Below are 13,774 nucleotides of genomic sequence, written 5' to 3'. Positions count from 1 at the left end.
AAACTCAAAAAAATGTTTCGAACTAAATTGTGTTTTAAAAACTCCAAAAATGTTTCACAAACTCCAAAATGTTTTAAAAACTAAAAATATGTTTGACAAACTCAAAACAATGTTTCACAAAAAAAGTTTTAAAAAGTCAAAATGTTTTACAAACTCATAGAAAATATTTCACAAACTCAAATAATTTTGAAAAATCAAAAAAATGTTTCACATACTAAAATATGTTTTAAAAACTCAAAGAAAATGTTTAACTCAAAAAGTTGTTTCCCAAAGTTTTTTAAAAACTCAAATGTTTCACAAACTCAAACTTTTTTCTTCACAAATTGAAATGTTTCACACCCTCAAATGTTTCACCAACCAAAAAAATGTTTTAAAAACTAAAAAAGTTTCAAACAAAAAGGTGTTTTAAAAACTCAAAAAAATATTTCACAAACAAAAAAGTGTTTTAAAAACTTAGAAAAATGTTTCACAAACAGTGTTTTAAAAACTAGAAAAAAATGTTTTAAACAAAAAATGGTTTTAAAAACTCAAAAAAATGTTTAACAAAATCCAAAATGTTTTAAACCCCCCCCAAAAAAATATGTTTCACAAACAAAAAAAATGTTTTAAAAACTCTAAACAAAGTTTTACAAACTCAAAAAAATTGGAAAACTCAAAAAAATGTTTCACAAACTAAAATATGTTTCAAAAACCCAAAATGTTTAGCTAACTCAAAGTTGTTTCCCAAAGTTTTTTAAAAACTCAAATGTTTCACAAACTCAAATTTTTTTTACACAAATTGAAATATGTTTCACATACTCAAATGTTTCACAAACACAAAATTGTTTTAAAAACTTAGTAAAATGTTTCACAAACAAAGTGTTTTAAAAATTTAAAAAAATATGTTCAACAAAATCCCAAATATGTTTTAAAAACAAAACAAAAAAGTTTCACAAACTAAAATGTTTCACAAACAAAAAATTGTTTTAAAACTCAGAAAATGTTTTACAAACTATATAGAAATTGAAATTTGAAAACTCAAAATGTTTCACGAACTGAAATATGTTTTAAAAACTCAAAGAAAATGTTTAACTAACTCAAAGTTGTTTCCCAAAGTTTTTTAAAAACTCAAATGTTTCACAAACTCAAATTTTTTTTTTATACAAACTGAAATATGTTTCGCACACTCAAACAAATGTTTCACAAACACAAAATTGTTTTAAAAACTAAAAAAGAAATTTCACAAACCAAAAAGGGTTTTAAAAACTCCCAAAAAAATTCACATGCAAAAAGTGTTTCACAAACAAGTGTTTCTAAAACTCAAATGTTTCACAAACTGAAATATGTTTCATGCACTCAAACAAATGTTTCACAAACGATAAAGTGTTTTAAAAACAAAAAAAATCACAAACAGAAAAGTGTTTTAAAAATTTAAAAAATATTTCACAAACAAAAAAGTGTTTTAAAAACTCCCCCCAAAAAATGTTTCAAACCAAGAATTGTTTTAAAAACTCAAAAAAAGTTTCACGGACAAAAAAGGGTTTTAAAAACTCAAAAAAAAAATTCACGAACCAAAAAGTTTTTTAAAAACTCAAAAAATATTTCACAAACAAGTGTTTTAAAAACTCAAAAAAATTGTTTCACAAACTCCAAAATATGTTTTAAAAACAAAAAAAAAAATGTTTCAAAGTTAAAAAATTGTTTTGAAAATAAAAAAATGTTTTAAAAACTCAAAGAAAATGTTTTAACTAACTCAAAGTTGTTTTAAAAACTCAAAAAAATATTTCACAAACAAGTGTTTTTAAAACTCAAATGTTTCACAAACTGAAATATGTTTCACAAACTCAAATGTTTCACTAACAATTAAGTGTTTTAAAAACTCAAAAAAAAATTCACAAACAAAAAATGTTTGAAAAACTCAAAAAAATATTTCACAAACAAAAAAGTGTTTTAAAAATTCGAAAAAAAAGTTTCAAACCAAACATTGTTTTAAAAACTCAAAAAAATGTTTCACAAACTCCAAAATATGTTTTAAAAACCAAAAAAGTTTCACAAACTAAAATATGTTTCACAACCTCAAAAACATGTTTTAAACAAAAAATGTTTTAAAAACTCAAAAAAGTGTTTCAAACTCAAAAAATTGCTTTGAAAACAATTTTTTTCCCCAAAAACTAAAATAGGTTTTAAAAAGCCAAAGAAAATGTTTTAAGTAACTCAAAGTTGTTTTAAAAACTCAAAAAAATATTTCACAAACAAGTGTTTTGAAAATTCAAATGTTTCACAAACTAAAATATGTTTTAAACAAAAAACGTTTTAAAAACTCAAAAAAGTGTTTTAAAAACTCATAGAAAATGTTTCAACCTCAAAAAACTGTTTTGAAAACAATTTATTTTCCAAAAACTAAAATAGGTTTTAAAAAGCCAAAGAAAATGTTTTAAATAACTCAAAGTTGTTTTAAAAACTCCAAAAATATTTCACAAACAAGTGTTTTGAAAATTCAAATGTTTCACAAACTAAAATATGTTTCATACACTCAAACAAATATTTCACTAAAAAAAATTGTTTTAAAAACTCCCCAAAAAAATTTCACAAGCAAAAAAGTGTTTTAAAAACTCAAAAAAAAAAATTCACCAACAAAAAAGTGTTTTAAAAACTCCAAAACATGTTTCAAACCAAAAATTGTTTTTCAAAAACTCAAATTGTTTCAAACTCCAAAATATGTTTTGAAAACTAAAAAAATATGTTTCACAAACTAAAATGTTTCACAAACTCAAAAAAATGTTTCAAATAAAAACATGTTTTAAAAACTCACAAATTTTTTTTAAAAAGTCATGTTTCAAACTCAAAAAATTGTTTTGAAAACAAAAACATTTTTCAAAAACTAAAATAGGTTTTAAAAAGCCAAAGAAAATGTTTTAAGTAACTCAATTGTTTTAAAAACTCAAAAAATATTTCACAAACAAAAGGTTTTAAAAACTCAAATGTTTCACGAGCTAAAATATGTTTCACAAACTCCAAAAAATGTTTCACAAACACACAATTGATTTAAAAACTCCAAAAAAATGTTTCACAAACTACAACAAAAGTTTTCCAAACACATTAAAGGATTTGCACACATAAAAAGTGAACATTTTAGAGCGTAATAAAAGTGCAAAGAGGTGAAAAGTTTTTTCTTTAAAAGTGTGATTGTTGAGTCAAAAGCAATCTCCTGGATTTTGGATCCATTGTGTGTTCCACGTATCAGAAACCAACTTTTCTATGACAAAAAGGTACTAAAGTAAAAAACAAAACAAAAAAAAACCTTATTGAGGGATAGATCTGATTTTGATCTGGAGACTTTGGTGTTGAAAGTAATAATAATAATAAAACAAGTTATTTTTATCACTTTTATGAGTTAGGCTCTTTTGGTCCCCATAAATTGTATTGGGACTTTTGTTCAAGTGTCTTTAGTCCAACAAATAATAATGCATTCAAATTTATGTTATGGAGTTCAATATTTCACTTACATTTTGAGGTGTTAATATTATTATTATTAAATGTTGGTGGTTTTGCCATAAAAACATTAATAAAATGCACTTAAAACTTTTAGTTGAACAAATTGAGCTGAAGTTGATCCAGATATTTGCAGTAAGAAATATAAACACTTTTCTGACCGAGACCCTTCAGACCAGACGTGAGCCCAACAGTTCAAAATAAAATCGATATCAGCATTGGTCTTGATAATGTCCAGTATCAAAATGCCTTCAGTGGATAAAGTGGGTTTTGTTTACATTTCCAAAAGTAAACTTTATAGCGTAGTATAAAATCCAGAGCAACCATCGGAATCATTCAGTAAAAAATTTATTTGAGGGCCATTTTGATGCCTAAAGTATCAACTTCACATCACTTTGTGGACTCGCCGCCCAAAAGTGGGATTAGGCCACAATATTTATATTTATATATCATGTTAGTATATATCATACATCTTTAGGCGACAATATTTATATTTATATATCATGTTAGTATATATCATACATCTTTAGGCCACAATATTTATATTTATATATCATGTTAGTATATATCATACATCTTTAGGCGACAATATTTATATTTATATATCATGTTAGTATATATCATACATCTTTAGGCGACAATACATATATTTATATACCATGTTAGTATATATCCTACATCTTTTTTACAAGTCCCACACGCATGAATGAAGTCATTAGTGAGGTTCCTTCAGTAGATTGCACACATTGTGTCACAGCAAGCAGATGAAGAGTTACTGATGATGTCGGGAGACTTGTGTTGGAGGAGCAGGAGCTGCCTTCAAGTGTCCTGGGTTTGACTCTCACGTGTCTCCGTGCAGCACAACAACATTTAGCCTCATCATTTCACTCTTAGGAGTCAATAATAATTATCATAATAGATGAGAGCTTGTTTAGTGGAGTCCTGTGATCAGAAAGTGCAGCATCAACCACAACAGTCCACTTCCTGTCCTTCACAACAACAACAACAACAGCAGTCCACTTCCTGTACTTCACAACACCACACAACAACAACAGTCCACTTCCTGTCCTTCACAACACCACACAACAACAACAGTCCACTTCCTGTCCTTCACAACACCACACAACAACAACAGTCCACTTCCTGTCCTTCACAACACCACACAACAACAACAGTCCACTTCCTGTACTTCACAACACCACACAACAACAACAGTCCACTTCCTGTCCTTCACAACACCACACAACAACAACAGTCCACTTCCTGTCCTTCACAACACCACACAACAACAACAGTCCACTTCCTGTCCTTCACAACAACAACAGTCCACTTCCTCTCCTTCACAACAACAACCACAACAGTCCACTTCCTGTCCTTCACAACAACAACAACAACAGTCCACTTCCTGTCCTTCACAACACCACACAACAACAACAGTCCACTTCCTGTCCTTCACAACAACAACAACAACAGTCCACTTCCTCTCCTTCACAACAACAACCACAACAGTCCACTTCCTGTCCTTCACAACAACAACAAAAACAGTACACTTCCTGTCCTTCACAACAACAACAACAACAGTCCTCTTCCTGTCCTTCACAACAACAAGAAAAACAGTCCACTTCCTGTCCTTCACAACAACAAGAAAAACAGTCCACTTCCTGTCCTTCACAACAACAACAACAGTCCACTTCCTGTCCTTCACAACACAAAAACAGTCCACTTCCTGTCCTTCACAACAACAACAAAAACAGTACACTTCCTGTCCTTCACAACAACAACAACAGTCCACTTCCTGTCCTTCACAACAACAACCACAACAGTCCACTTCCTCTTCCTCTCCTTCACAACAACAACAACAACAACAACAACAACAGTCCACTTCCTGTCCTTCACAACAACAACAACAACAGTCCACTTCCTGTCCTTCACAACAACAAGAAAAACAGTCCACTTCCTGTCCTTCACAACACAAAAACAGTCCACTTCCTGTCCTTCACAACAACAACAAAAACAGTCCACTTCCTGTCCTTCACAACAACAACAACAGTCCACTTCCTGTCCTTCACAACAACAGTCCACTTCCTGTCCTTCACAACAACAACCACAACAGTCCACTTCCTCTTCCTCTCCTTCACAACAACAACAACAGTCCACTTCCTCTCCTTCACAACAACAACAACAACAACAGTCCACTTCCTCTCCTTCACAACACCACACAACAACAACAGTCCACTTCCTCTCCTTCACAACAACAACAACAACAACAGTCCACTTCCTCTCCTTCACAACACCACACAACAACAACAGTCCACTTCCTCTCCTTCACAACAACAACAACAACAGTCCACTTCCTCTCCTTCACAACACCACACAACAACAACAGTCCACTTCCTCTCCTTCACAACAACAACAACAACAACAGTCCACTTCCTCTCCTTCACAACACCACACAACAACAACAGTCCACTTCCTCTCCTTCACAACAACAACCACAACAGTCCACTTCCTGTCCTTCACAACAACAACAAAAACAGTCCACTTCCTGTCCTTCACAACAACAACAACAACAACAGTCCACTTCCTGTCCTTCACAACAACAAGAAAAACAGTCCACTTCCTGTCCTTCACAACAACAAGAAAAACAGTCCACTTCCTGTCCTTCACAACACAAAAACAGTCCACTTCCTGTCCTTCACAACAACAACAACAACAGTCCACTTCCTCTCCTTCACAACAACAACCACAACAGTCCACTTCCTGTCCTTCACAACAACAACAAAAACAGTCCACTTCCTGTCCTTCACAACAACAACAACAGTCCACTTCCTGTCCTTCACAACAACAAGAAAAACAGTCCACTTCCTGTCCTTCACAACACAAAAACAGTCCACTTCCTGTCCTTCACAACAACAACAAAAACAGTCCACTTCCTGTCCTTCACAACAACAACAACAGTCCACTTCCTGTCCTTCACAACAACAGTCCACTTCCTGTCCTTCACAACAACAACCACAACAGTCCACTTCCTCTCCTTCACAACAACAACAACAGTCCACTTCCTGTCCTTCACAACAACAACAACAACAACAACAACAGTCCACTTCCTGTCCTTCACAACAACAACCACAACAGTCCACTTCCTGTCCTTCACAACACAAAAACAGTCCACTTCCTGTCCTTCACAAAGTGAATGTGATGTGAGTGTTGTGTCACTCACCTGCCACAGTCCTGTGGACAGACTCCTGGGGGCCGCTGACACCTCTACTCCATTTTGGATCTTTCCATCTTTGTTTTCAGGATCTCCTGCAAGACAAACAAAGATGGCTGCTGAGTCGAAACAAGCAAGCGGGCCATGGGGGCGGGGCTTGGTTACCTCTTCCTCATCCAGCATTGCAGGCAGGGCGCTGTGGAGAGAGCACGTGGCAAAGGATTAGAGCGAGGCGACCATCCTTTACACACACTCCTGGCCTCCTTGCATGACATTGTTATGATATTTTTATGACATTGTTATGACATTGTTATGACATTATTATGATATTTTTATGACATTGTTATGACATTATGACATTGTTATGACATTGTTATAATATTGTTATGACATTATTATGACATTGTTATGACATTATTATGATATTTTTATGACATTGTTATGACATTATGACATTGTTATGACATTGTTATAATATTGTTATGACATTATTATGACATTGTTATGATATTGTTATGACATTGTTATGATATTGTTATGATATTATGACATTATGACATTATTATGACCTTGTTACATGACATTGTCATGACATTATTATGACATTATTATGATATTGTTATGACATTGTTATGATATTGTTATGATATTATGACATTATGACATTATTATGACCTTGTTACATGACATTGTCATGACATTATTATGACATTATTATGACATTGTTATGACATTATTATGACATTGTTATGAAATTATTATGACATAGTTGCACACACTCCTGTCACATCACACTGACTTATTTGCCCTTTTTTTCTGTTTTACTTCTTGTCTTGCGCTCCTATTTTGGTGGCTTTTTCTCTTTTTTTGGTATTTTCCTGCAGCAGTTTCATGTCTTCCTCTGAGCGATGTATTTCCCGCATCTACTTTGTTTTAGCAATCAAGAACATTCCACTTGTTTTCATCCTTCCTTGTGGGGACATTGTTGGTTGTCATGTCATGTTTGGATGTACTTTGTCTTTGCTCCACAGTAAGTCTTTGCTGTCGTCCAGCATTCTGTTTTTGTTGACTTTGTAGCCAGTTCACTTTTAGTTTGGTTCTGCATCGCCTTCCCTAAGCTTCAATGCCTTTTCTTAGGGGCACTCACCTTTTGTTTATTTTTGGTCTAAGCATTAGTCACCTTTTTACCTGCACCCTGCCTTCCGCTGTTTCACACATCTAAAAAGCGATTAGCTACCTGCTGCCACCTACTGATATGGAAGAGTATTACAGGGTTACTCTGCCCACACTCAACAACAACACATCATCTGCAGACTATCATGACTGCTTTGAAAACAATATTTTTAACCCAAATAGGTGACATTAGCGGCACGGTGGTTGACAACCAAAATAGTGGAGCCACAAACACCTGGAACCATGTTGTTTACAAACTGCAAATCATTCACATGAACTCACTTCCATGTCGTGCAAAAGGTCACAAACAACATATGACCTTCACAGTGCAAACAAGTCCAAAAAGTGCAAACTAATTTCCTTTTTGCATACTTTGCAGCAGATCCGGTCCAGGTTTTACCCAAAGTTTGTATTTGTTATTTTCATTCATTAAAAGGACAAAGTGATGCACCCCTGTCCTCTTGGAGCCGTATATACAAGACAACCACCTCATGTAAGGGCGCGTGCAAAGCCAACACATCAAGCATGTAGCTTTTAATTTGAAGAAAACTCATTTTAGAATCAACTTACTGAGTCAGACTGCCCAGAATTATGATGAACATTTCCAAGCACTTCCCCCAAATTTCAAGCATTTTTCCAACCTTAAACACATTAAAGTCCGAGCATTTTCAGGGTTTTTAAGCACCCGCATGAACTTTGTTTTTAGTTGTCAAAGAGATTTATTTTTGCAAAAGTCAGACTTACACGTCAGCAACGGTTGTGGGAATGTTCTCCTCCACCCACTTCAGATCTTCATCCTGCTTTGAAGAGACAGAAAGGTGTTAAAGAAGGAGAGTTCACATTTGGCTACTTCTAAGGCTGGACAGCATCAAAGAACTAGGACTCAGACTACATCCCACTGCGGCTGGACTGTATCAAAGAACTAGGACTCAGACTACATCCCACTGCAGCTGGACTGTATCAAAGAACTAGGACTCAGACTACATCCCACTGCAGCTGGACAGTATCAAAGAACTAGGACTCAGACTACATCCCACTGCAGCTGGACTGTATCAAAGAACTAGGACTCAGACTACATCCCACTGCGGCTGGACTGTATCAAAGAACTAGGACTCAGACTACATCCCACTGCAGCTGGACTGTATCAAAGAACTAGGACTCAGACTACATCCCACTGCGGCTGGACTGTATCAAAGAACTAGGACTCAGACTACATCCCACTGCAGCTGGACAGTATCAAAGAACTAGGACTCAGACTACATCCCACTGCAGCTGGACTGTATCAAAGAACTAGGACTCAGACTACATCCCACTGCGGCTGGACTGTATCAAAGAACTAGGACTCAGACTACATCCCACTGCAGCTGGACTGTATCAAAGAACTAGGACTCAGACTACATCGCACTGCAGCTGGACAGCATCAAAGAACTAGGACTCAGACTACATCCCACTGCAGCTGGACTGTATCAAAGAACTAGGACTCAGACTACATCCCACTGCAGCTGGACAGTATCAAAGAACTAGGACTCAGACTACATCCCACTGCAGCTGGACTGTATCAAAGAACTAGGACTCAGACTACATCCCACTGCAGCTGGACTGTATCAAAGAACTAGGACTCAGACTACATCCCACTGCAGCTGGACTGTATCAAAGAACTAGGACTCAGACTACATCCCACTGCAGCTGGACTGCATCAAAGAACTAGGACTCAGACTACATCCCACTGCAGCTGGACAGCATCAAAGAACTAGGACTCAGACTACATCCCACTGCAGCTGGACTGCATCAAAGAACTAGGACTCAGACTACATCCCACTGCAGCTGGACAGCATCAAAGAACTAGGACTCAGACTACATCCCACTGCAGCTGGACTGTATCAAAGAACTAGGACTCAGACTACATCCCACTGCAGCTGGACTGTATCAAAGAACTAGGACTCAGACTACATCCCACTGCAGCTGGACTGCATCAAAGAACTAGGACTCAGACTACATCCCACTGCAGCTGGACTGCATCAAAGAACTAGGACTCAGGGAAGACCTGCTCACCAAGAGACTCTTCAAGTGGAGAAAACATCCTTGGTAGAGAAACACCTTTTAGAAGATAAGTAACCTACATTTTTGTTTTGTTATTATTAGGATTTGCATTCTTGTTTAGCCTTATTATTAATATTTAGTTACTATTTATAAACAATGTATTTGTTTGCCCTTTTCCTTTAAATACCTGCAGTGGTGGTCAAAAGTGTACGTCCAGGTGTAAAGAACATGATGTCATGGCTGTCTTGAGTTTCCAATTTATTTTGTTGTGATGTGGTGATTGGAGCACATACTTGTTGGTCACAAAAAACATTCATGAAGTTTGCTTCTCTTATGAATTTATTATGTCTCTACTGAACATGTGAGCAAATTAAAAGTAAACGTACAGCAATGTTCATATTTGCTTCCATGTCCTTTGGCAAGTTTACCTGCAATAAGGCACTTTTGGTAGCATTTTCACCACAAATTTGCTGCACTTCAGCTAAATGTGTTGCTTTTCTGACATGGACTTGTTTCTTCAGCATTGTCCACACCTTTAAGTCATTCTAAAACCTTCATTCCAGCCTGATTTAGCCATTCCTTTACCACTTTTGACCTCATTGTCCTGTTGGAACATCCGACTCCGGGCTGATGATTTTCAGCTTGTCCTGAACAATTTGGAGCTAATCCTCCTTTTTATTGTCCCATTTAAAGCAGAAGTTCCATGGGCAGCCAAACAGGCCCAGAGCATAATACTACTACCACCATGCTTGGCAGTAGGAGTGGTGTTCCTGGGTTTAAAGGCCTCACCTTTTCTCCCCCCAACATATTGCTGGCTATTGTGGCCAAACAGCTCCATTTTTCTTTCCTCTGACATCACATGGACGAAGATGAGACCTTCTGGAGGAAAGTTCTGTGGTCAGATGGAACAAAAATGGAGCTGTTTGGCCACGACTGTATATATTTTTTCTCAATGAAGTTTATGTATATTTGTTCCTCATAAGAAATCCCAAAAATATGAAAGCTGCGAGCAGTGTTAACCGGGCCCTTGGCCCCTGCCTTGCAGCGTTCATGTAAGTCCTGATGCCCACCACCAAACATCTCAGGAAGATGGGAGCTTGTGTAAGGAATAGGCTTGTACCTGTCAGTGGTAGCTCCGCCCATCTTAAAGTCGCAGGCAAGTCCGCCATAAATACATACACACATAACAAATACACATAATAAATCCCACAACTTGTACGGGAATTGAACCCCAAAGCGAGAATCATACCACTAGACAAATAATGCCCCATGTTGGTTTTAGTACCGCAATACTAATGAATCATACACGGTACTATACCACCTCTACAAAGTATTGGCCCCCTACATCATGTCATCATGTCACCCCTGGAGGACGAGGGCTATGCATTGTTGTGTTTGGACCAGATGTTCCTCCCAGGGAATTTAAGTTGCTGGTCAACCCCAAGTTCTTTTGATGACACATAAGCTGATTTTAAATGAAACCCAGAGCAGAATAGGTATTTTGCAATTTATTCCAAAGCTTTGGAGAGACCAACCTATGTAACAACACATTCAATTCGCATCGCCTAAGTTGATCTGACAACACTACGGAAGTCCTGTCTTTTTCCAATATGCCACAATATACTCTTCACATTCCTACAGCTTTTTCAATATGCCACTAGCCCCCACCCCCTCCTTCAGAGTGAATCCACATATCTGTTCTTCTGCTAGTCCGGGACAGGGAGAGATAAGAAGGGAGTTATGGCTACTCTTCACATTCCTACAGCTTCAAGGTTAACACATGCAGTTTACCAGCGGACAACCAAAAAGAGCACAAATGGAAAAACACTAACTGTTTTCAAATATGACCACGGAGAAAATAAATAACTCTTGAATATGGATGGATGTAGATATCTATCTCCGTCAGCATGCACCTCAGACTCATAAGTTTGGACGTAGTAAAACTGAACTGGCAACAAAGTAAACAAAAACAGAATGCTGGACTTCCTGTTTCTTTTCAGGTATGGGTTCCTGAGACTTTTATGTGCATCTGGTAGGAGGGGCTTATTTTTTTTTCTTCAAATTTTAGAGCTAGAGAGTCAATTTGAACATTTCATGTTTGGGACCCCAAATATATTACATTTTTCACCACACTTGACCTGCCTGAAAAACATGGGGACTTTTCGCCCGTGTTAAAGGCCTGGAGGCGGCGTCCAAAGGTAGAGAATGATGGAGTTGACATCAAATAGAGGTGTAGGTGTAGGTGAGGAGAAAGAAAGGTGCATGAAGTTGACAAAGTAGAGTCATTACCTCTTTGCTCAGCAGCTTCTGGGATCCGTTTGCATCTGGCTTGGAACCTCTCATCTTCATGCCCTCTGTCAAAGGTCAAACAGGAAGTACATGAGCACAGGTGGCTACACATCTGGGAGTCAACAACACAACAACACCACACACAACATGAGCACAGGTGGCTACACATCTGGGAGTCAACAACACAACAACACCACACACAACATGAGCACAGGTGGCTACACATCTGGGAGTCAACAACACAACACACAACATGAGCACAGGTGGCTACACATCTGGGAGTCAACAACACAACAACACCACACACAACATGAGCACAGGTGGCTACACATCTGGGAGTCAACAACACAACAACACCACACACAACATGAGCACAGGTGGCTACACATCTGGGAGTCAACAACAACACAACACCACACACAACATGAGCACAGGTGGCTACACATCTGGGAGTCAACAACACAACAACACCACACACAACATGAGCACAGGTGGCTACACATCTGGGAGTCAACAACACAACAACACCACACACAACATGAGCACAGGTGGCTACACATCTGGGAGTCAACAACACAACAACACCACACACAACATGAGCACAGGTGGCTACACATCTGGGAGTCAACAACACAACGACACCACACACAACATGAGCACAGGTGGCTACACATCTGGGAGTCAACAACACAACAACACCACACACAACATGAGCACAGGTGGCTACACATCTGGGAGTCAACAACACAACACACAACATGAGCACAGGTGGCTACACATCTGGGAGTCAACAACACAACAACACCACACACAACATGAGCACAGGTGGCTACACATCTGGGAGTCAACAACACAACAACACCACACACAACATGAGCACAGGTGGCTACACATCTGGGAGTCAACAACAACACAACACCACACACAACATGAGCACAGGTGGCTACACATCTGGGAGTCAACAACACAACAACACCACACACAACATGAGCACAGGTGGCTACACATCTGGGAGTCAACAACACAACAACACCACACACAACATGAGCACAGGTGGCTACACATCTGGGAGTCAACAACACAACAACACCACACACAACATGAGCACAGGTGGCTACACATCTGGGAGTCAACAACACAACGACACCACACACAACATGAGCACAGGTGGCTACACATCTGGGAGTCAACAACACAACAACACCACACACAACATGAGCACAGGTGGCTACACATCTGGGAGTCAACAACACAACACACAACATGAGCACAGGTGGCTACACATCTGGGAGTCAACAACACAACACACAACATGAGCACAGGTGGCTACACATCTGGGAGTCAACAACACAACAACACCACACACAACATGAGCACAGGTGGCTACACATCTGGGAGTCAACAACACAACAACACCACACACAACATGAGCACAGGTGGCTACACATCTGGGAGTCAACAACACAACACACAACATGAGCACAGGTGGCTACACATCTGGGAGTCAACAACACAACAACACCACACACAACATGAGCACAGGTGGCTACACATCTGGGAGTCAACAACACAACAACACCACACACAACA

General features: G+C 37.8%; 1 protein-coding gene across 4 annotated transcripts in view; it reads right to left on the bottom strand.

The window, feature by feature from the left end:
- Positions 1–3,802: 3,802 nt before the first annotated feature.
- The window catches only part of LOC133542059 (transmembrane protein 87A-like), a 72,850-nt gene continuing 62,878 nt past the window's right edge, over positions 3,803–13,774 (bottom strand). Inside the window, exons 16-20 of one of the 4 annotated variants that reach the window (XM_061885878.1) lie at positions 12,185–12,249; positions 8,600–8,652; positions 6,848–6,878; positions 6,692–6,777; positions 3,803–4,413 (exon numbers count right to left, since the gene is read on the bottom strand). In XM_061885878.1, the coding sequence (XP_061741862.1) occupies positions 6,736–6,777; positions 6,848–6,878; positions 8,600–8,652; positions 12,185–12,249 (191 nt within the window). In that variant the 3' untranslated portion in view covers positions 3,803–4,413; positions 6,692–6,735. Of the gene's footprint in view, positions 4,419–6,691; positions 6,778–6,847; positions 6,879–8,599; positions 8,656–10,684; positions 10,788–12,184; positions 12,250–13,774 lie in introns of those variants that run through there. The other 3 variants (XM_061885877.1, XM_061885876.1, XM_061885879.1) reach the window with 3 other exon arrangements.

The sequence above is a fragment of the Nerophis ophidion genome, linkage group LG24, assembly GCF_033978795.1.
Source record: "Nerophis ophidion isolate RoL-2023_Sa linkage group LG24, RoL_Noph_v1.0, whole genome shotgun sequence".
NCBI lineage: Eukaryota > Metazoa > Chordata > Actinopteri > Syngnathiformes > Syngnathidae > Nerophis > Nerophis ophidion.
Note: the sequence above shows the minus strand (reverse complement) of the source record. Positions and strands in the feature narration are given on the sequence as shown.